A 24,889-nucleotide genomic window follows, 5' to 3' on the forward strand; every position below is an offset into this window, starting at 1 on the left:
CTGAGTCAAATTGTGAGCAGCTCCTGGCCACGTTTATGTCTTTTCCTCTTGCGTCCTCCAGAGGGCCTCCGCAGCCCTGCATAGGTAAGAGGTATAGACAGTGAGTGATGAGAGTAGGAAACTCGTCTGGAGCAGAGAGGACTCAGATTTATCAACCTTTCCAGATGGAGGGGACCTCAGACCTTGTTTTTCAGAGGAGGAAACAGGCTGAGAAGAACTTGCCTGGGGCCACCATTGAGCTAGTGGGAGGTTCTGGACTAGGACCTGGCTTTGAATTCCTAGTTTTTTCTCTTCTTTTAGGAGGCGGGCTCCCCTCCTTCTCCCATCCCTCTCCTCCCCTTCTTCTTCCTCTTACTTTTTGACATGAAGCTGGAGCAATCAACCTTGACTGAGGGCCATTTCTGTGTCGGGCACTGATTTACAGGTTTTACTTACATAGGATCCTCACAAAACCCCTTGAGTAATGTACCATCACTAGCTCCTTTTACAAATGAGGAAACCAAGGCTTTTAGGGGCTAAGAAATAAACAAACAAAAAACAAGAAAAAGACTTGTTTAAAATCACACAGCTAAAAAACTGGGGGTGGCAGGATTTGAAACAGGTCTGACTCCAAAGCCCATATTCTCACCAACCTCTGTTGTCCTTTGAACCTAGTTCACAGAAGTATGAGATGCCCCATGTCATAGTCCAGACCTCTTTTTTCCTGCTTCCCTGCTTACCTCCCCATCTCTCTATGCCTTCATCTTTCTCCCCCTCCATCCTTGTTCTCCTGATTCTCTACTCCCATCCAGGGATACTCAAGTCTTAATTCCGTTGTGGAGAAGGGAGCTACAAAGGGGATGCGGGCTGTTTGGGCAGAGAGTTAAGCTCCTCAGAAGCATAGGATGCTGCCATGTGCATATTCTCTGGGATTTTATTTCAGATCCCAGGTCAAGTATGTCTTCAGGTAGGAAAAATTGATACAATTTAGAATGGAATTCAATGAATATGCTTTGATTTACAGATATTAAGTTTATTGGGGTAAAAATACATAACATGAAATTTACCATCTTAACCATTTTTAAGTGTATAGTTGAATGGTGTTAAGTATATTCATATTGTTGTGAAACAGAATGCCAGAACTTTTTCATCCTGCAAATCTAGAACTCTATACCCATTAAACACTAACTCCCTTTTTACCGCTCCCCTCAACCCCTGGTAACCACCATTCTGCCTTCTGTTTTCTATGAATTAGACTACATTTAGATACTTCATATAAGTGGAATCATCAATATTTGTCTTTTTGTGGCTGGCTTATTTCACTTAGTATAATGTCTTCAAGGGTCGTTCATGTTGTGGCACGTGTCAGAACTTCTTTCCTTTTAAATGCTGAGTAATATTCCATTGTATGTGTAGACTACATTTTGTTTATTCATTCATCCATCAATGGACAGTAGGGTTGCTTCCACTTCTTGGATACTATGAATAATGCTGTAACCACCCACCCATAATGACTACCCATAATGTGTCCTGACCCACCCATACTGACTACCAGGATACCCTTAGGGAAGACCCCAAACCAGGGGAGGGTGGGCTCATGGAAGCCTAATGAAGAAAGTCTTTAAAGAAGAAGGGAGAGGATGACTGCACCAAATGTTGCTGAGAAGTAACAAAGGATAAAGACTAAACCATTGGATTTGACCTTGTGGAAATCATTGGTGACCTTGACCAGAGAGACTTTAGTAAAATCAAAGGGATAGAAGTCTGATTGGAGCAGGTTAAAGAGAGAGTGGGAGGTGTGGAGGCAGAGCAGTGACTGTAGACAACTACTTCCAGGAAGTCTTTGGCAGAGGGACCCAGAAAAATGCAGTGGTTATAGGGAGAGTTACATTGGGCCATTTGTTTTCATTATTTTTTTTTAGCACTTCCTCCACTACTGCTACTAACTCTTATCAAAAAACCTGATTAAGAATGCAGTTGAAGAAAACCCACAGAATGGGAGAAAATATATGCAAACGAGGTGACAAACAAGGGGTTAATCTCCAAAATATACAAACATCTCATGCAGCTCAATATCCAAAAAACAAACAACCCAATCAAAAAATGGGCAGAAGATCTAAATAGACATTTCTCCAAAGAAGACATACAGATGGCTAAGAGGCACATAAAAAGATGCTCAACATCACTAATTATTAGAGAAATGCAAATCAAAACTACAATGAGATATCACCTCACAGAGGTTAGAATGACCGTCATCAAAACATCTACAAACAATAAATGCGAGAGAGGGTGTGGAGAAAAGGGAACCCTCCTACACTGTTGGTGGGAATGTAAATCGGTACAGCCACTACAGAGAAAGTATGGAGGTTCCTTAAAAAACTAAAAATAAAGCTACCATATGATCCAGGAATCCCACTCCTGGGCATATATCAGGAGAAGACCATAATTTGAAAGGATATATGCACCCTGATGTTCATTGCAGCGGTATTTATAATAGCCAGGACATGGAAACAACCTAAATGTCCATCGACGGAAGAATGGATAAAGAAGATGTGGTACATATATACAATGGAATATTACTCAGCTGTAAAAAAGAATGAAATAATGCCATTTGCAGCAACATGGATGGACCTAGAGATTGTCATACTGAGTGAAGTAAGTCAGACAAAGACAAATATCATATGATATCTTTTATATGTGGAATCTAAAAAAATGGTACAAATGAACCTACTTACAAAACAGAAATTGAGTCACAGATGTAGAAAACAAACTTATGGTTACTAAGGGGGAAAGTTGGCAGGAGGGATAAACTGGGAGATTGGGATTGACATAGACACACTACTATATATAAAATAGATAACTAATAAGAACCTACTGTATAGCACAGGGAAGTCTACTCAATACTCTGTAATGGCCTATATGGGAAAATAATCTAAAAAAGAGAGGATATATATATGTATATATGTATAACTGATTCACTTTGCTGTACAGTGGAAACTAACACAACATTGTAAATCAACTATATTCCAATTAAAAAAAAAAAAAAAACCAACTGAGCAGACTCTTGACCCAACCATTTAGCATCAGAAACTAAATTTTTTTTGGCAGGGGGCGGCAGGGCTCAGCTTATTGTGGCTTTAAAAAAAATATGTACATTAATACTTTCTGATCAAAGCTAACTCAGCTCATCAAGACATAAAACTTGATGCTAATTGCTGCAGAACTGCAAAGGGCTAGGACTTTTGTGGGGGTTGACTAAGAACCAATACAAGTTCCCACATGCAGGAGAGGATGACTGGATTTATCCTCCCCTCTCTCTGCCTTTGCCCTCCTCATCATCTCTTCATTTTTTTCTTTTCTTTTACCCTTTCCTGTTCTTTCTGCTCCCCTTCTCTTCTTCTTCCTCCAGCATCCTTAGCTTGGCACATGATCCTTTTACAAATGGGCTCCTATCCCTCCTTCCCTCCCTTTCACTCACCCACATATGTCTGCTTGTGTTAACTGCTGTTGGCTCTCTGAATGTGCTATGCCTCTCATGCCTCAGTGCCTTTGCACATGCCATTCCCAACCTACTTGTTTTGGCTAACTCCTACTCATTTGTATTAGGGTGCAAGCTAAGCTACTATAACAAAGAGACCTTCAACACACTGGTTTAGATAGGAGGGAATTAAAATTCTCTCTCATGGTACAGTCCAGAGGCAGGTGGTTCAGGGATGGTAGGGTGGCTAGACCAAACGCAATTTGTGGCTTTCACCTCTGGATCCAAGATAGCTGCTCCAGCTCTCACCATCACACCTACATCCCAGCCAGAGGGAGGAGAGAAGCGACAAGGGAACCACACAGTCATTCTTTTAAAGCATGACCCAGAAGCTGTAACACATTATTTTTACTTACATCCCACTGGCCAGAATTTAGTCACATAGCCACACTTCACTGTAAGGGAAGCTGAAAAATTCAGTCTTTAGTTGGGAGAATGGATATTGGAGGGCAATATCCAATTGTGGCAGCCTCTGCCACATCATCTGTCTAGATTCACCCAAATATCTTCTATTCCAGAAAGTCTCTTCTTCCTGGAAATGCCCTCATTCTTTTCTCCAGGTGACACTTACCATACTGAATTGGGATTATCTGGTCCCTTATCTGTTGCCTGCTAGAATGTAAACAGACATGGCCCACGTGTCATTTATCTTTGAATCCCTAGTACCTACCGCAGTGTTGACTCCCAGTGAATGGGTGTGGCGTAAATGAATCCTGAATAGCTGTGTTATTGGCCCTGGGATTTGGGTGCTGTGCTCTTTATGGTGGGAGGGAGAGCTAGACTGGTCGGTAGGTCAGCTAGTTGGCTGGCCCTGCATGTAGCTCCTTCACCTCCTTGCCGTCTGAACTAGAGAAATCCAGATGTCTGCTAGTGACCACAGAGTGGGGGATGGAAGAGGGCAGCCCCTACTCCATCAGCTAGATAAACATGCAATCCTGAAAAGTGTTTAATCAGTTCAAATATTTATTTTAGGTTTAAGTGATACAGTCCAACTCTTACCAAGTCCAAAGAGTGGTGGGGAGCATGTGTGGCTCTTTCAGTTCTGTGCCGTTTGGGGTGGGGCCGTCACTTCCAGACTCTCAGGACATGTGGCCCCCTCAGCCGGCAGACAGTATCCCTCAGACTCTCTCTCTCTCTGGCATCCTCTCCCCTACCTTCAGGGTCCCTACCTGCTTTTCGCCTCTTCCTCCCATCCCCTGAAGTTTCACCTCCTCTTCAGTTGTAGCCTCAACAGTTATTCTCTGATATGCTGAGGTCATCGGCTAGTGATGGGGAGCAGGGAGCTTTGGACAATAGCAGGGTAGAGGGATGGGGTGCAGGAGAGACCAGCAGAGGGTGTTGGTCGCAGGATGAAATATCTATATTCTTTTTTTTTTTGACCATTTTATTTTATTTTATTTATTTTTAACATCTTTATTGGAGTATAATTGCTTTACAATGTTGTGTTAGTTTCTGCTGTATAAGAAAGTGAATCAGCTTTATGTATACATATATCCCAATACCTCCTCCCTCTTATGTCTCCCTCCCACCCCTCTAGGTGGTCACAAAGCACCGAGTTGATATCCCTGTGCTATGCGGCTGCTTCCCACTAGCTATCTATTTTACATTTGGTAGCGTATATATGTCCATGCCACTCTCTCACTTCGTCCCAGCTTACCCTTCCCCCTCCCCATGTCCTCAAGTCCATTCTCTACGTCTGTGTCTTTATTCCTGTCCTGCCCCTGGGTTCTTCAGAACCTTTTTTTTTTTTTTTTAGATTCCATATATATGTGTTAGCATACGGTATTTGTTTTTCTCTTTCTGACTTACTTCACTCTGTATGACAGACTCTAGGTCCATCCACCTCACTACAAATAACTCAATTTCGGTTCTTTTTATGGCTGAGTAATATTCCATTGTATATATGTGCCACATCTTCTTTTTTTTTTTGAGGATACAAGAAAAAAATGACCTAATTTTATTGCATAGAGTTACAGAGATAAGCAATAATAAGCAAGAATAATAATATAGATGTCAAAAATAAAAGAAGTAGGTTGGGCGGGCAGACCATAATAGAGAGAAACCCTCCTCTCATAGCAAGAATCTACAGAAAATGCCCAAGTTCTCAGATCAAGAAGTGAATATAAAAGAATATCATTAACTATTATAGTGATAATCACAAGAACTAAAAACAGAAACGATTTAAAGTTTTACATGTTTTGGGGGAGGCTTGATTGTAAGCAGAAATATTGGTTAAGTACTTTTTAACATGCATTTCTGTATTATATTTTGCATCATTATATGAATGTACAGTTTCAGTTTTAAGAATTGAATTGAAAGAATTTATGTCTATTTTGCAATGAACAAAACTAGGTATTATATATACTTGAATAGACAGAAAAATATGACTTTCAAAATATAAATAAAATGCAATGTTCCAGTAGGAAATAAATACAATTCAATAAAATAGCACTGTTTTAGAAATCAATCATAAGGAATAAACAGACAGAAATGCAGACAAATATGTATATATAGTAATGTTGTTTGCTCTAACAAATATTAAACTAAATGTTCAACAGTGAGGAAATTGTTATACTATGAAATACTGTGCAGATCTTTAAAGTTACATTTTTTTATCACATTTTTTTTATTCAAACAGAAAGTCACAAAAATTATAATCATCCTCATCAGTTCACTGAGTCCCATGTAATTATCTTTTTTTCGTCTTGATCTTTTGTTAGCACTTTTATGAATTCATCAGTTTTCCATTAGAGTTCTGAAAATGCTTATTCACTCAGTTCAGCAGTATAGTCAGTTACCAGAAACTTGTACTTGTCAGAGTCTTTTCCATGAATTCCTTGAAGATGAAATCCTTTTATAGGAACATTTTTGCAAAAGCATCAGAGGACACCCAGAACTGTCTGTAAATGACAAAAGACTTAAAAATGACCATGGTTAAAGATTTGATGAAAGTTCATAATAATGCAATTGACAAGGAAATTTAGTTATTTCTGAGATATACATTTTAAAGTAATAACTAGAATTATGACTTATAACATTATACCAGAACATATAAGATTTTTAGGAATTTCATGTAATGTCTGAAACATTTATATTAACATATTTCCATATAAATAATGCAAAGAAAGTTTAGTATTAGTTTTTTTTCTAATTTTTGAATTTTATTTTATTTATTTTTTTATACAGCAGGTTCTTATTAGTCATCAGTTTTATACACATCAGTGTATACATGTCAATCCCAATTGCCCAATTCAGCACACCACCATCCCCACCCCCCCGTGGCTTTACCCGCCTTGGTGTCCATACATTTGTTCTCTACATCTGTGTCTTAACTTCTGCCCTACAAACCGGTTCATCTGTACCATTTTTCTAGGTTCCACATACATGCGTTAATATACAATATTTGTTTTTCTCTTTCTGACTTACTTCACTCTGTATGACAGACTCTAGATCCAACCACGTCTCAACAAATGACTCAATTTCGTTCCTTTTTATGGTTGAGTAATATTCCATTGTATATGTGTACCACATCTTCTTTATCCATTCTTCTGTCGATGGACACTTAGGTTGCTTCCATGTCCTGGCTATTGTAAATAGAGCTGCAGTGAACATTGTGGTACATGACTCTTTTTGAATTATGGTTTTCTCAGGGTATATGCCCAGTCGTGGGATTGCTGGGTCATATGGTAGTTCTATTTTTAGTTTTTTAAGGAACCTCCATACTGTTCTCCATAGTGGCTGTATCAATTTACATTCCCACCAACAGTGCAAGAGGGTTCCCTTTTCTCCACACCCTCTCCAGCATTTATTGTTTGTAGATTTGTTGATGATGGCCATTCTGACTGGTGTGAGGTGATACCTTATTGTAGTTTTGATTTGCATTTCTCTAATGATTAGTGATGTTGAGCATCCTTTCATGTGTTTGTTGGCAATCTGTATATCTTCATTGGAGAAATGTCTATTTAGGTCTTCTGCCAATTTTTGGATGGGGTTGTTTGTTTTTTGGATATTGAGCTGCATGAGCTGCTTGTACATTTTGGAGATTAATCCTTTGTCAGTTGCTTCATTTGCAAATATTTTCTCGCATTCTGAGGGTTGTCTTTTGGTCTTGTTTATGGTTTCCTTTGCTGTGCAAAAGCTTTTAAGTTTCATTAGGTCCCATTTGTTTATTTTTGGTTTTATTTCCATTTCTCTAGGAGCTGGGTCAAAAAGGATCTTGCTGTGATTTATGTCATAGAGTGTTCTGCCTATGTTTTCCTCTAAGAGTTTTATAGTGTCTCGTCTTACATTTAGGGCTTTATCCATTTTGAGTTTATTTTTGTGTATGGTGTTAGGAAGTGTTCTAATTTCATTCTTTTATATGTAGCTGTCCAGTTTTCCAAGCACCACTTATTGAAGAGGCTGTCTTTTCTCCATTGTATATTCTTGCCTCATTTATCAAAAATAAGGTGACCATATGTGCATGGGTTTATCTCTGGGCTTTCTCTCCTGTTCTCCATTGATCTATATTTCTGTTTTTGTGCCAGACCCGTACTGTCTTGATTACTGTAGCTTTGTAGTATAGTCTGAAGTCCGGGAGCCTGATTCCTCCAGCTCCATTTTTCTTTCTCAAGATTGCTTTGGCTATTCGGGGTCTTTTGTGTTTCCACACGAATTATGAAATTTTTTGTTCTAGTTCTGTGAAAAATGCCATTGGTAGTTTGATAGGGATTGCATTGAATCTGTAGATTGCTTTGGGTAGTATAGTCATTTTCACAATGTTGATTCTTCCAATCCAAGAACATGGTATATCTCTCCATCTGTTTGTATCATCTTTAATTTCTTTCATCAGTGTCTTATAGTTTTCTGCATACAGGTCTGTTTTCTCCCTAGGTAGGTTTATTCCTAGGTATTTTATTCTTTTTGTTGCAGTGGTAAATGGGAGTGTTTCCTTAATTTCTCTTTCAGATTTTTCATTGTTAGTGTATAGGAATGCAAGAGATTTCTCTGAATTAATTTTGTATCCTGCTACTTTACCAAAATCATTGATTAGCTCTAGTAGTTTTCTGGTAGCATCTTTAGGATTCTCTGTGTATAGTATCGTGTCATCTGCAAACAGTGACAGCTTTACTTCTTCTTTTCTGATTTGGATTCCTTTTATTTCTTTTTCTTCTCTTATTGCTGTGCCTAAAACTTCCAAAAGTATGTTGAATAATAGTGGTGAGAGTGGACAACCTTTTCTTGTTCCTGATCTTAGAGGAAATGGTTTCAGTTTTTCACCATTGAGAACAATGTTGGCTGTAGGGTTGTCATATATGGCCTTTATTATGTTGAGGTAAGTTCCCTCTATGCCTAATTTCTGGAGGGTTTTTTATCATAAATAGGTGTTGAATTTTGTCAAAAGCTTTTTCTGCATCTATTGAGATGATCATATGGTTTTTCTCTTTCAATTTGTTAATATGGTTTATCAGATTGATTGATTTGCATATATTGAAGAATCCTTGCATTCCTGGGAAAAACCCCACTTGATCATGGTGTATGATCCCTTTAATGTGTTGTTGGATTCTGTTTGTTAGTATTTTGTTGAGGATTTTTGTATCTATGTTCATCAGTGATATTGGCCTGTAGTTTTCTTTCTTTGTGACATCTTTGTCTGGTTTTGGTGATGGTGGCCTCATAGAATGAGTTTGGGAGTGTTCCTCCCTCTGCTATATTTTGGAAGAGTTTGAGAAGGATAGCTGTTAGCTCTTCTCTAAATATTTGATAGAATTCACCTGTGAAGCCATCTGGTCCTGGGCTTTTGTTTTTTGGAAGATTTTTAAGCACAGTCTGAATTTCAATGCTTGTGATTGGTCTGTTTATATTTTCTATTTCTTCCTGGTTCAGTCTCAGAAGGTTGTGCTTTTCTAAGAATTTGTCCATTTCTTCCAGGTTGTCCATTTTATTGGCATATAGTTGCTTGCAGTAATCTCTCATGATCCTTTGTATTTCTGCAGTGTCAGTTACTACTTCCCCTTTTTCATTTCTAATTCTATTGATTTGAGTCTTCTCCCTCTTTTTCTTGATGAGTCTAGCTAATGGTTTATCAATTTTGTTTATCTTCTCAAAGAACCAGCTTTTAGTTTTATTTATCTTTGCTATTGTTTCCTTCATTTCTTTTTCATTTATTTCTGATCTGATGTTTATGATTTCTTTCCTTCTACTAACTTTGGGGGGTTTTTGTTCTTCTTTCTCTAATTGCTTTAGGTGTCAGGTTAGGTTGTTTATCTGAGATACTTCATGTTTCTTGAAGTAGGATTGTATTGCTATAAACTTCCCTCTTAGAACTGCTTTTGCTGCATCCCGTAGGTTTTGGGTCGTCGTGTTTGCATTGTCATTTGTTTCTAGGTATTTTTTTATTTCCTCTTTGATTTCTTCAGTGATCTCTTGGTTCTTTAGTAGTGTATTGTTCAACCTCCATGTGTTTGTGTTTTTTACAGATTTTTTCCTGTAATTGATATATAGTCTCGTAGTGTTGTGGTTGGAAAAGATAGTTGATATGATTCAATTTTCTTAAATTTACCAAGGCATGATTTGTGACCCAAGGTATGATCTATCCTGGAGAATGTTCCATGAGCACTTCAGAAGAAAGTGTATTCTGTTGTTTTTGGATGGAATGTCCTATAAATATCAATTTTGTCCATCTTGTTTAATGTGTCATTTATAGCTTGTGTTTCCTATTTATTCTCATTTTGGATGATCTGTCCATTGGTGAAAGTGGGGTGTTAAAGTCCCCTACTATGATGGTGTTACTGTTGATTTTCCCCTTTTATGCCTGTTAGCATTTGCCTTATGTATTGAGGTGCTCCTATGTTGGGTGCATAAATATTTACAATTGTTATATCTTCTTCTTGGATTGATTCCTTGATCATTATGTAGTGTCCTTCTTTGTCTCTTGTAACATTCTTTATTTTAAAGTCTATTTTGTCTGATGTGAGAATTGCTGCTCCATCTTTCTTTTGATTTCCATTTGCATGGAATATCTTTTTCCATCCCCTCACTTTCAGTCTGTATGTGTCCCTAGGTCTGAAGTGGGTCTCTTGTAGACAGCATATGTATGGGTCTTGTTTTTGTATCCATTCAGCCAGTCTATGTCTTTTGGTTGGAACATTTAATCCATTTACATTTAAGGTAATTATCGATATGTATGTTCCTATGACCATTTTCTTAATTGTTTTCGGTTAGTTATTGTAACTCTTTTCCTTCTCTTGTGTTTCCTGCCTAGAGAAGTTCCTTTAGCATTTGTTGTAAAGCTAGTTTGGTGGTGCTGAATTCTCTTAGCTTTTGCTTGTCTGTAAAGGTTTTAATTTCTCCGTTGAATCTGAATGAGATCCTTGCTGGGTAGAGTAATCTTGGTTGTAGGTTTTTCCCTTTCATCACTTTAAATATGTCCTGCCACTCCCTTCTGGCTTGCAGAGTTTTTGCTGAGAGATCAGCTGTTAACCTTATGGGAATTCCCTTGTGTGTTATTTGTTGTTTTACCCTTGCTGCTTTTAATATTTTTTCTTTGTATTTAATTTTTGATAGTTTGATTAATATGTGTCTTGGCATGTTTCTCCTTGGATTTATACTGTATGGGACTCTCTGTGCTTCCTGGACTTGATTAGCTATTTCCTTTCCCATATTAGGGAAATTTTCAACTATAATCTCTTTAAATATTTTCTCAGTCCCTTTCTTTTTCTCTTCTTCTTCTGGGACCCCTATAATTCGAATGTTGGTGCGTTTAATGTTGTCCCAGATCTCTCTAAGACTGTCCTCAATTCTTTTCATTCTTTTTTCTTTATTCTGCTCTGCAGTAGTTATTTCCACTATTTTACCTTCCAGGTCACTTATCCGTTCTTCTGCCTCTGTTATTCTGCTATTGATTCCTCCTAGAGAATTTTTAATTTCATTTATTGTGTTGTTCATCATTGTTTGTTTGCTGTTTAGTTCTTCTAGGTCCTTGTTAAACGTTTCTTGTGTTTTCTCCATTCTATTTCCAAGATTTTGGATCATCTTTACTATCGTTACTCTGAATTATTTTTCATGTAGACTGCCCATTTCCTCTTCATTTGTTTGGTCTGGTGGGTTTTTACCTTGCTCCTTCATCTGCTGTGTATTTCTCTGTCTTCTCATTTTGCTTAACTTACTGTGTTTGGGGTCTCCTTTTCGCAGGCTGAATGTTTGTGGTTCCCGTTGTTTTTGGTGTCTGCCCCCAGTGGCTAGGGTTGGTTCAGTAGGCTGTGTAGGCTTCCTGGTAGAGGGGGCTGGTACCTGTGTTCTGGTGGATGAGGCTGGACCTTGTCTTTCTGTTGGGCAGGACCATGTCTGGTGGTGTGTTTTGGGGTGTCTGTGACCTTATTATGATTTTAGGCAGCCTCTCTGCTAATGGGTGGGGTTGTGTTTCTCTCTTACTACTTGTTTGGCATAGGGTGTCCAGCACTATAGCTTGCTGGTCATTGAGTGGAGCTGGGTCTAAGCATTGAGATGGAGATCTCTGGGATAGCTTTCGCTGTTTGATATTACATGGAGCCGGGAGGTCTCTGGTGGACCAATGTCCTGAACTCGGCTCTCCCACCTCAGAGGCACAGGCCTGACACCCAGCTGGATCACCAAGACTCTGTCTGCCACATGGCTCAGAAGAAAAGGGAGAAAAAAAGAAAGAAAGAAAGAATAAATAAATAAATAAAAATAAAATGAAGTTATTAAAATAAAAAATTATTAAAAATAAAAATAATTAAGAAGTAATTAAAAAAAAGAAAGAAGAGAGCAACCAAACCAAAAAACAAATCCACTGATGATAACAAGCACTAAAAAGTATACTAAAAAAATCCCAAAAAATGGACAGGCAGAACCCTAGGAAAAATGGTAAAAGCACAGCTATACAGACAAAATCACACAAAGTAGCGTACACATACACACTCACAAAAAGAGAAAAAGGAAAAAATATATATATATCTATACATAAAAAGAGAGGAAGAGAGCAACCAAATCAATAAACAAATCTACCAATGATAATAAACTCTAAATACTAAACGAAAATAAACATAAAACCAGAAACAAATTAGAGGCAGAAAGCAAACCCCAAGTCTACAGTTGCTCCCAAAGTCCACCGCCTCCATTTTGGGGTGATTTGTTGTCTATTCAGGTATTCCAGAGATGCAGGGTACATCACGTTGACTGTGGAGATTTAATCTGCTGCTCCGGAGGCTGCTGGGAGAGATTTCCCTTTGTCTTCTTTCTTTGCACAGCTCCTGGGGTTCAGCTTTGGATTTGGACCCGTCTCTGCGTGTAGGTCGCCTGAGGGTGTCTGTTCCCACTCAGACAGGACGGGGTTAAAGGAGCCGCTGATTCGGGGCCTCTGGCTCACTCAGGCTGGGGGAAGAGAGGGGTATGGATGGGGGGCGAGCCTGCGGCCGCAGAGGCCAGCATGACGTTGCACCAGCCTGAGGCGCGCCGTGCATTCTCCAGGGGAAGTTGTCCCTGGATCACGGGACCCTGGCAGTGGCGGGCTGCACAGGCTCCCAGGAGGGGCGGTGTGGAGAGTGACCTGTGCTCGCACACAGGCTTCCTGGTGGCTGCAGCAGCAGCCTTAGCATCTCATGCCCGTCTCTGGGGTCTGCACGGATAGCCGCGGCTTGCACCCGTCTCTGGAGCTCGTTTAGGTGTGCTCTGAATCCCCTCTCCTCGCGCACCCCGAAGCAATGGTCTCTTGCCTCTTCGACAGCTCCAGACTCTTTCCCGGACTCCTCCCAGCTAGCCGTGGCGCACTAGCCCCCTTCAGGCTGTGTTCATACAGCCAACCCCAGTCCTCTCCCTGGGATCTGACCTCTGAAGCCGGAGCCTCAGCTCCCAGCACCCCCCCACCCTGGCGGGTGAGCAGACAAGCCTCTCAGGCTGGTGAGTGCTGGTCGGCACCGATCCTCTGTGCGGGCATCTCTCCACTGTGCCCTCCGCACCCCTGTTGCTGCGCTCTCCTCCGTGGCTCCAAAGCTTCCCCACCGCCCACCCCTCCCCCGTCTCCACCCACAAAGGGGCTTCCTAGTGTGTGGAAACCTTTCCTCCTTCACGGCTCCCTCTCAGAGGTGCAGGTCCTGTCCCTATTCTTTTGTCTCTGCTTTTTCTTTTTTCTTTTGCCCTACCCAGGTATGTGGGGAGTTTCTTGCCTTTTGGGAAGTCTGAGGTCTTCTGCCAGCGTTCAGTAGGTGTTCTATAGGAGTTGTTCCACATGTAGATGTATTTCTCATGATTTGTGGGGAGGAAGGTGATCTCCATGTCTTATTCCTCCACCATCTTGAAGGTCTCTCGAAATATTTATATTTATAAATATTTATATTTATAAGCAGCTGGCCTGCTGCTTGTAACTTGTTATGTTGAAAGAGCCATCTGTCACTCCCCTCCCTTGTCCTGGGTTTCCAGGAATGGGTGTATGTGAAGGAAGTGTTCCCCTATGTCACTGTCCATGGGCAAGACCTGGCCTCACCTCCCAGATGTGGGACACTCGCTGTTATGTGTTCCCATAGCCTCTGCAGTGCCCTCCACACTGGTTTCTGTTCACCGCCTGCCTTCCCCACTAGCCTGCAAGTCCTAGGAGGGCAGGTGATAGTGGCCCCATTTCAGAGGCAGGGGAGCAAATGCAGGCCAATGACATACACATGGGTGCCCTGGTTAGTTAGTGATGGAGTCAGAAGTGGTAGCAGAGTCTCTGACCCTGGCGTGGGGAGTAGAACACGTGCAGATTCCGCTCTCGTGCTCTGAGAGGGACTGGTGGGGAGTGTTTGCTGCTGACGACAGGCTGATTGATTCCTTGGGGTGAATTTGCATACCCAGGTAATCTCCCAGCCCCCACCAGGCCAAGGGTTTGGTCCTGAGCCTGCAAAAAGGATTGGGCTGGTTGTGCCCTAAGGGATCCTGCTGGTGCCCATTTTCAGGCCAGGGAAAGGTGTTTCTTTTCTCTCCTCCGATGTTCCTCCCTCCTGTGATTGTTGAGAATAAACTTCTTCCTCGTCTGAGATGTACGGCTCTTTAGGAGGAAAGAGGAAACATAACTCACTCCATCAGGCCAAGCACATGGCGTGTCAAAGCCTCTGGAGGTTGAGGACACTCTCAAATCAGCCCTGGGCAAAGGCTGGGGCGGGGATGAGGCCCTGGGCACTACAGGTGGGGGCCTGAGGCTCTGCTGGGCAGGCGCTATTCCCAGACATCCTCCCTCCCACGGCGTGAGACTTGGGGCCACCCAAGAGGTGGTTGGCCGAACTGCCTTCCTCTCCTGTCCTGTGGTGTAACTGACTTCCCCCTCTTGCCTTCAGAAAAGTCCAAGGACAAAGTATCTTCATCTCCAGTCTCATTCAATTCCATGCTCTCCATCACACCAGGCGCTATGTTAGGTGCTTAGGACACAAATGTGAATGAGACCCATTTCTCGTCTTCCAGGAACTTGCAGTTTGGTGGAGGGAGATGGAGCCCTGCACAGCTAATTCTGTCATGCAGTGTGAAATGCTATAAAACCAGATGTGTTTAATTAGCACATGTGTGAGTATAAAATTAGGCTTGACGTGCTCTGTTGCCGAGGTGTAAAAAGAAAGCTGTGTGGTTTCTAAGGAGGGGAGTGAAGTGTTGAGCAGTGAGACCACACGATCGTTTCCATGTCTTGGATGATTCTGGAGGTTGTGTTTCATTTGCTTCCAGCGGGAGAGGCTGGAGGCCGGCAGCCTAGTACGGAGTTATTCCAACCGTTTAGAGAAAAGACAGCAAGGCCTTGGAATATTGGGGGTAAGGGATGGAAGGAAAGAATTTACAAAATTTCCAGAAGGCGAATTGTGTGAGAGTAGGAGGTAGGGGGAAGGACTTAAGGATGACTGAGCTTTCTAGCCCCAGGTTCAGGAAAACGGTGACTCCGTGAACTGAGACAGCATCAGCAGAGAAGGGTATGGGGGAGAAATATGCTCAGAGGGAACCGGGAGCCGGAGCCTATGGGGAGATGCAATGGAGATGACGTGATTTAAGAGCTATAGTATTTATAGACTGCGTTCCTGAACAAGGGATGGTTTGTATTGAAGGAAAAACATTGTCTTTGCTCCTAATTGGAATCTTTTGCAGTTTTTGTCATCACTTTGGGGACAGTATTGCCAAGATCTTAGTTAAGATTCAGGGAACTGAGTTAACTCTTAGGAAATCAAAACACCACCAGCAAACTGAAAGGAGGAGAACCTTCTGAAGGTACACAGTGCTCTGGGCCCAGCCACTGCAGGTGGACATGAGTAATGGCTGGGTATATAGCCCCAGGAAAGCATTTTTTAGACTGTGGTTTAGGCTGCGCTGAGAACTTCTTGAATAAGACTAAAAATCACAATACTATTGTAACCAGCAGGTTTGATCTTAGAGAAGAATCTGGTTAGGGATTGCCAGCTTGATTTTTGAACACTTAATTCCCTCCTAGACTCTCCTGAACAGCTTCTTAAACTCTGAGTAGGTTGCATGGATAGAGAACCAAACATCACCCACAATAATCTAGCACCTTGCCTCTCGAAGTGTGGTTCCTGGGCCAGCAGACTTGGAACTTAGAAATGCAGAATTGACCAAATTAGTGCCTGCATTTCAACAAGATCCCCACTGATTCATATGCACATTAAAGTTTAAGAAGTACTGGTCTGGCACAGCAAGTTCCAGATATGGTTTTGCATTGGAATCATTTAGGTAACTTCAAACAGCTTTCCAAGCCTCCACCCTAGACTTTCTGATTTAGCCCAGCGATTCTCTTGTGTAGCTAGGTTTGGGAACCACTGACTTGTATAGTTTCAAAAATCCTTCTCTGTTCATGGACAAATGGCAGGACTTTTGGTAAATGGAAATCTAGTTTGAGCTCCATGTTTGTCTGGTTTATAATCACAATAATGGCTAAAGCCTCATGCCCTTTAAAAAAATACCATGTCTACAGGGCTTCCCTGGTGGCGCAGTGGTTGAGAATCTGCCTGCCAGTGCAGGGCACACAGGTTCGAGCCCTGGTCTGGGAAGATCCCACATGCCGTGGAGCAACTAGGCCCGTGAGCCACAGCTACTGAGCCTGCGTGTCTGGAGCCTGTGCTCCGCAACAACAGAGGCCACGATAGTGAGAGGCCCGCGCACCGCGATGAAGAGTAGCCCCCACTTGCCGCAACTAGAGAAAGCCCTCGCACAGAAACGAAGACCCAACACAGCCATAAATAAAATAAATAAATATTTAAAAATAAATAAATAAATAAATAAATACCATGTCTGCATTGGCAATAAGCAGCCTTGTCCCCTTACTCTCAGGACAATTTGATGCATGATGCTCAAGAAGGAACACATATGTCACTACCCCCTCGCTCCCACCCCACCCCTGGCACTGCAGTGCCAATTCATACGTTGTCAAAAGTTGAATGAGCAGGGGGCTTCCCTGGTGGCGCAGTGGTTGAGAATCTGCCTGCTAATGCAGGGGACACGGGTTCGAGCCCTGGTCTGGGAGGATCCCACATGCCACGGAGCGGCTGGGCCCGTGAGCCACAACTACTGAGCCTGCGCGTCTGGAGCCTGTGCCCCGCAACGGGAGGGGCCGCGATAGTGAGAGGCCCGCGCACCGCGATGAAGAGCGGTCCCCGCACCGCGATGAAGAGTGGCCCCCACTTGCCGCAACTAGAGAAAGCCCTCGCACGAACCGAAGACCCAACACAGCCAAAAATAAAAATAAAAATAAATAAATAAATAAAGTAGCTATACAATTAAAAAAAAAAAAAAAAAAGTTGAATGAGCAAAAAACTTTAAAAAAAAAAAAAAGTTGAATGAGCTTAGCCAATTCCCTGCCCAGTTTGATATCAGCTAAAGTCAGCTGATGTTTACCAAGCGCTCTGGATGAAAATAATTACCCAAGAACCAAGCAATGTGACCCCCGTTAGCTGCATACTTTGTTTCTGTAGAAGGTCACAGCTAGAAGGGCCTTTCAGAGCTCTCCTCCAAGTTCTCGCTTTATGGATAGAAAGATAGACTCCATGGAGAGGTTGGAAGCTACAGTCCAGCTGGTTTCATCCAGAAGGAGAGGATTTTTTGTTGTTTGGAAAATGGACCACATATTTGTTGCCTAATTAGAGGCACAAAACGAGCAAGCTTTGTATTCTAAGCTTGATATCAAGGATTGGGAAAAATGCTGTAAACACAGAAAAATCTGGCTCCTGATGACTGCCCAGGACCCATAAGACACATGGAATGCAGATGTCCTGGGAATTCAACAAGCAAGTTCTCAAATGCTGAGATCTTTAATGAAGCAGGTGTTTGGGAAGTCTGTCCTGTCTGTGTAGCTTCCAGCCTTCACTGAGGTCGTCTTGCTGAAAAATGGCCCCGATCCAGCCCAGCAGCAGGCCTAAAACTGACTTCAATTGGAGGCGTTGGAATGTGCCTTGTTATTTTCTTCTTTCTTATCAAGCCCCATTAGCTTGAGCAAGGAAGGAACAAAAACGGGCTGGGAAAACATGTTGTTTCACTGGGTAAAAATTTACTACCAAGGAAGTGATTTGGCCATGTCCAAAAAAGGACTCGTGGAGGCCTTTGGAAAGGTGCAGTCTTCCAAACGTTTTTCGACAGTTTCTCCCAGTGTCACCCAATGAGAATGTTTCCCTTTGGCTGATGGCCGTTCTCACTCAAGAACGGAGACATGCAGCCGAGGGTGTGTACACAGGCTCACAAAGTCAGCCCTGCCTTATTGACAGTATTGGAGAAGAGAAGATACAGGAGGAGGGAAGAATTGTGGTGTTAAGGTTGATCGCATTTGGCTGTGGAATTCAGGAAGACACACGTACCCTTAGGCTTTCGGACGTCTACAATTACAGAATCTAGCTGGATTTATAGATGCCAAAGTGCATAGGTGGAGCCTGAGACCCCACAAAGGAATGTACCCTCCTCTTTTCACCTCTTGTCTCAATCTCCTGTCACGTTTCCCGGGCTCTGGGGGGAGAAGGCTCTAACTGTGTTGGAACCGTAGAACTAACCATGTCTCACAGCCCACTGAGTGCTGTCATCGTGGTGTCTTCTGAATCCCAGGACAAAGCCTGCAGCAGGCAGAAACCAAGCTTCCCCTATCTTTCTCAGCTGCTAGAAACAGCACCTCACTGGGGAAGGGAACTATAATTTCCTGGGCACCTCCTATGTGCCAGGCAATGGCGATGGGACCTGCAAACACGTTGATTTGTGAACTCTCATGGCAGCCTAGGAGGCAGGCTGCTGAAGGTCTATTTTGCAGAGCATCTGAGCATCCCTGAGATCAATCAACTTGTCAGTAATATTCAGTTATTAAGTGCAGGAGCCTGGATTCACACCCAGCTCTGCCTGCCTCTCAAAGTTCTTATTTTTTATACCCAGTAGCCCTTTCTGGGGAAGTCTCAGCCCTTTGGTCTTTTTTTCTCTTAAGCTTTAGTGCTGGCAGAATGGCTTAGGAAATGTTCTCCCTGTGGGCATGGGGGAACCATTAGTTTTTGTTTTGTTTTGCTTTGTTTTACCATTTTTAAAGGATATTTATTTCAATGAGAATTTGTGTTATGAAAACAGTTTAACTATTTTCCCTTGAACTTTTAGGAATGCTGAAATGTAAATGCGTGTAGGTATATAATATATACTTCAAATATAATAAGTAGCTGGCATACATATGCATATTATTTGTATTCAGACATATTCATGCATATTTATAGCAGTACGTTGTCCATTATACCTGCCAGTAGAGATTTTTATATAACAACCTGTGAGTTAACCCTAAGATCATACTTGGAACCATTAGTTTTACAGGGGACAGAAAAGTGGGTTGTATGCTGAGAACTAATCCACTCCCAAGGAAGGACATATAATAGGCATAAACCAATAGCATGATAGTCACAATGCCCTGTGAGAACTCCATCTGACAAGAGAGAGGGGAGACCTGCCAATCACCACTTGCCTCCATCACAGACTCCTGCTCCAAGGGCTAAACCTAGCAGCTTTGTAGGCTGTGGCTTTTTCTCATGCTGTCGCTTAAGTCAGCCTGGAAAGTGGCAGTGGGGGGGTGGGGTGGTGATGGTTGTGGGATGAATTGGGAGATTGGGATTGACATGTATACACTAACATGTATAAAATAGATAACTAATAAGAACCTGCTGTATATTAAAAAAATTAAATTAAAAAAATTTTAAAAAATTCTAATTTTATTTTTTTTACTGTAGTTGATTTACAATGTTATGCCCATCTCTGCTGTACAGCAAAGTGACTCAGTTATACACATATAGACATTCCTTTTTTTAAATTTCCTTTTCCATTATGGTTTATCACAGGATATTGAATATAGTTCCCAGTGCTATGCAGTAGGACCTTGTTGTTTATCCATCCTATATATACTAGTCTGCATCTGCTAACCCCACACCCCCGGTCCTTCCCTCCCCGAGCCCCCTCCTCCTTGGCAACCACAAGTCTGTTCTCTATGTCCATGAGTCTGTTTCTGTTTTGTAGATAGGTTCATTTGTGCCATAGTTTAGATTTCACATATAAGTGATACCATATGGTATTTGTCTTTCTCTTTCTGACTTCACTTAGTATGATAATCTGTAGTTGCATCCATGTTGCTGCAAATGGCATTATTTCATTCTTTTCTATGGCTGAGTAGTATTCCATTGTATACGTGTACCACATCTTCTTTACCCATTCATCTGTCGATGGACATTTAGGTTGTTTCCATGTTTTAGCTATGGTGAATAGTGCTGTATGAACATAGGGGTGCATGTATCTTTTTGAATTATAGTTTGGTCTGGGTATATGCCCGAGAGTGGGATTGCTGGGTCATATGCTAATTCTATTTTTAGTTTTCTGAGAAACATCCACACTGTTCTCCATAGTGGCTGCACCAACTTACATTGCCATCAACAGTGTGGAAGTGTTCCCTTTTCTCCACACCCTCTCCAGCATTTGTTATTTGTAGACTTTTTAGTGATGGCCATTCTGATTCCTGTGAGGTGATACCATATTGTAGTTTTGATTTGCATTTCTCTAATAATTAGTGATGTTGAGCATCTTTTCATGTGCCTACTGCTCATCTGTATGTCTTCTTTGGAGAAATGTCTATTAAGGTCTCAGCCTGGAAGATTCTGTTCCTTTAGTTGTTCCAGTTTGTTGGGCAGGTGTAGTCTGAAGTCTGAGCCCAGTTCCTCCATCTGGCACCCCTGTGAGATCTTGACTGGAGGAAGGGTGTTCTTCACTCACACTGCCTTAGCACACCTGCCGGGGACATGGGACACAGCTATCGGTATGACATCCTATATGAGTATCCCTGCCGTGCAGGCTGCTGTCCCAAGGCCGGGAGCTCACTTCTGCCTTCTGGAAGGGTGTCAAGGAAATGAGGTTGACTGCTTTGAGGACTTTCCTAAGTGAGCAGTTGTTGTTTGAGATTGAGAGTGTAATTGAAGGCCACCCTGGGGATGTCTGAAGGGAGGGGTGACAGCTCAGAGCTGTGTGGGGCAGCAGAGCTGAGCTGGTCAACATGGAGGATGATTTCTTCCCGGGCAGGCACAGTGCTGGCCTTTGATCTGGTTCTGGAGATGTCAGTGAGCACTTTCCTTCAGTTGCCAGGGTGCTGGTCGCCTGGCCGGTGGGGGGATGTTGTCCCAGCTGGGGAGAGACGAGCCATGGCTGCTGTGCTGGAATCCTCGAAGGGCCCAGGCAGCTGCCCAGGGCTACAGCCCCCTGGAGGGACCCTCTGCTTCCGGGAACCATACAGCTAGAGGGACTGCACTTGACACCAGCTTTCCCACTGGCCTAGAAATTTAGGAGGACACACACACACACACACACACACACACACAGTAGAACATAAAGAATTAATAAGTGAATGAGTACATGAATGATTGCATGAACCCAGCATTCTTTTCTCTTAAGGGACGTTTCCTAAACATCCCACAGAAAAGGAAAGGAGTAACAGGCATGGTTTGCGTCCAAGGATAATGACACTTACTCAGGTTGCCGTAACTTGCACTTTTCCACTGATGCAGAAAAGGCCCCTTTGCCAAAGAATGTCCTTGGAGTGGTTCGACGTACTTTTCCTTCTGTTATTTAAGTCAAATGTATTTAATGTAAGCAATTCAGCTGTGAGCTGGAATGTGTGATGAGTCTTTTAGCCTCGTGTGGAACCCACAGCATGAACTTTCCCAGTTTCAGCCCCACAGGTGTGCAAGCTGATGGGGTTTTTCTGTGGGGTGGTGGTTTTCAAAATCCACACACTTGTCAGCAAGTTGGCTGGGAAAAGCTTGTCTGGGGGCTCAAAGGCCTTAATGTTTGTTGCCCATGTGTTCATTCATTCATTCATTCACCAAATAGTTATTAAACATTTACCATGGACCCAGGTTAAACCAGGTTTGTTTTTAATTTTTAATTTTTGGCTGTGTTGGGTCTTTGTTGCTGTGCGCGGGCTTTCTCTAGTTGCAGCGAGCGAGGGCTACTCTTCGTTGCGGTGCGCGGGCTTCTCATTGCAGTGACTTCTCGTTGCAGAGCACAGGCTCTAGGCGCGCGGACTTCAGTAGTTGTGGCGCGCGGGATTCAGTAGTTGCGGCTCACAGGCTCTAGAGCGCAGGCTCAGTATTTGTGGTGCATGGGCTTAGTTGCTCCGCGGCATGTGGGATCTTCCTGGACCAGGGCTTGAACTCATGTTTCCTACATTGGCAGGTGGATTCTTAACGACTGTGCCACCAGGGAAGCCCCAGGTATGTTTTGAGGATATAAAGATGGGACTTACATCCCCCAAAGACTCCAAACTTATTGAGTTCTCAAAATATATTTATGTTGACAATCCAATGCCAGTTGATTGATTCAACCCATTCAATCATTCAATCAATCAATTTAAGTAGTTTTTTGAACGTACAGCAACAGAAATGTGGTATAACTGAGTTAATTCTTTAACTCAGTAAAAGTGGTGGAGTTTTTTTGTTTTTAAAACTTGAGATTTTGTTTCTGTATTTGAATAGTTTGCACGTGCCTGTGTGTGCACATGTGCAAACACATTTAGACCTCACATGCCCTTCTGAGCCCAGTCTGGTCCCCTCGTGAGCGTTTGGTTCCTCTGTGCAGGGCTTTGGGGGCATGTCGTGTGCACCCAGTTTACACAAACACAGAGCCTTGGGAACTTGCTATCACCAAGTCTCTCTAACAGCTCTGTTGCCCCTTAAGTCTCCCTCACCCTGTGTTCCCCTTGTAGCAGGAAAAAGAGCACAAATTCCTAAGGCAATGTTGTTCCCAGGGTACAATTGCCATCTATCACTTCCCGCTGAAAAAATGTAAATATGTGCTGGCCAATAGTGGTGTTATTTATTATCAGAGGCTTCAGTATGGATTTGAGCAGGAGAGGCTGCTGGCCAAGCATTATTCGCCGCTTCCCCTGGGAGGCTTTGCTGGGTGGGCAGACCTGGTGCTGGAAGCGAGGCCCAGGGCAAAGGCAGGAGCTCTTGCAGCTGAGAACGGCGGCGGGTCTTTGCCGCTGAGGCTGCACGTCGTCACGTGTCAGGCTGGAGCAGAGGCTGCTGCCACCCTGGAAGCGGGTTCTTGGAGGTGGCCCATGTTTCGCGGGCTGGAGCCTGGTTCCACACGATGCCCAGACACCTGGTCATTGGGGGTGGGATGGGAACTGACCAGTGTCGTTGGTGTTGACCCGTGATGCCGGTGGTGGTGGATTGTGGTGGTGTCGCTTGGAGCCTGGAGACCATCGCTTACCTGGCTGAACGTTTCACTGGACCAGTTGTGCTTGCTTCCTGAGTGCACACCTGTGCTACCCAAGGAGCTTACACTCTGGAATCCTAGGTGCCCCCCAGCCCCACCACAGTCTTCCATCGGTGATGTCAAGAGGCAGACAATTTTCCAGGTGGGGCAGGAAAAGGCAGCAAAAGCTCAGCCCTCTCTCCTCTGCTTGACCTGCCTGCGCCACGCAGTGTGACCTCCGTCACTCCTGCACAGAGGGGGTTGGGAGGCAGGCAGGTGGGGAAGCCTGGACTTGGCTCTGGCCTTGGTGATTCAGCATCTTCACTGTTTTCCCATCTGTAAGTGGGGGTCACCAGCTCACCGCATGGAGCGATTGTGAGAAAAAATGAGGAGTCGGGCGCACTGCCCAGGCTCAGTGAAGTGCAGTTTTTAATGTTATTTCCCATGGCACGACGGTCCGTTCTGGAGAGGCGGGGAGAAGGGGTAGATGAGCAAACCCTGCCTGCAGTGAGGAGGGGCCAAAAGGCAGGAGCCCTAAAGTACAGGCAGGTGAGGGCAGGAGTGATGAGGAGAGGCGGGACCTGGCCAGGCGGATCCAGGGCGCTGGGTGAATCCCTTCATAGCCAAAGGTTTAGGGGGTCTTGTCCTTTAGGTCAAAGTGAGAGCGTGGTGTCAGGAGGACCGCTTATAGGATTGAACACTCTTTTTAAAGTGCAGTGTGGGGAGAAAGGGAAGAAGGATTCGTTTCAGCCGAAACAGTTCTCTGAGTGCTGTGTACACCAGATGAGAAATGTGGCCATGAAAACAACTTGGTCTCTGTGCTCTGAGATCCCAGCTAAGGAAACGGGACCGACAGACTTGGACATAAGTACCTGCACACTGTCATGGCAGGCAGATGGGGACGCAGCAGCTTGGAGAAACCCAGTGTCAGCAGCGGGCAGCAAGAGATCAGCCCTCGGAGCTCTGGCGTGGGAGGAAGACCGGAGGGCTCTGGGCAGCTTCACGAAGCAGCAGGAGCTCTACGTTGAAAGATTTTCACGCATGGATGCAGTCAAGTGACTTGACTACAACATTTGGCTGGCCAGGGACGTTTCTTTTTCTTCTGTTATGTTCTCAGTGGTATTTATCATAGCTCTGTGCACACAGCAGGTACACAACACACTGGTTTAATGTGTGAATGGGTAAGCCTAATACAAAATGCATTTCTAAACCAAGTAATGGTTGAACTTGTTTTCAGAGAATGATGGGCTAGGATGGCAGAAATGTGCTTAAGGATGTGTGTTCTCTTTTTGGCCATTTCCCTTGTGGATTTCCAGGGAGCAGATTAGCTCTGCCCCCTCCGAAAAGGTCAGGGTCTCCTAGTGGTACCTGTTAGGGAGGTGCTTCCATCTCCTTGGATATAACCCAGGGACATTATCAACAGCCTCCCAGCCAGACAAGCAAGCAGCTGGCACCTCTAGTGGCTGCAGGGCTCTAAACATGTAAGTGACATTCTTTGGAACATGTCTGTGTTACAGATGTGGACGAGTGTGCAACGGATTCCCACCAGTGCAACCCTACCCAGATTTGCATCAACACAGAAGGAGGGTATACCTGCTCCTGCACTGACGGCTACTGGCTGCTCGAAGGCCAGTGCTTAGGTAACAGCTCTGTGGGCTACACAGA

The 24,889-nt window shown here is 43.4% G+C and overlaps 1 protein-coding gene across 3 annotated transcripts in view; it reads left to right on the forward strand.

Moving 5' to 3' along the window:
• The window catches only part of FBLN5 (fibulin 5), a 66,734-nt gene that overhangs the window by 17,588 nt on the left and 24,257 nt on the right, over positions 1 to 24,889 (forward strand). For all 3 annotated transcript variants that reach the window (XM_007180862.3, XM_057544434.1, XM_007180860.3), the window contains one exon: positions 24,742 to 24,864. In XM_007180862.3, the coding sequence (XP_007180924.1) occupies positions 24,742 to 24,864 (123 nt within the window). The remainder of the gene's footprint in view (positions 1 to 24,741; positions 24,865 to 24,889) is intronic.

Source organism: Balaenoptera acutorostrata, chromosome 3 (genome assembly GCF_949987535.1).
Source record: "Balaenoptera acutorostrata chromosome 3, mBalAcu1.1, whole genome shotgun sequence".
NCBI classification, from domain to species: domain Eukaryota; kingdom Metazoa; phylum Chordata; class Mammalia; order Artiodactyla; family Balaenopteridae; genus Balaenoptera; species Balaenoptera acutorostrata.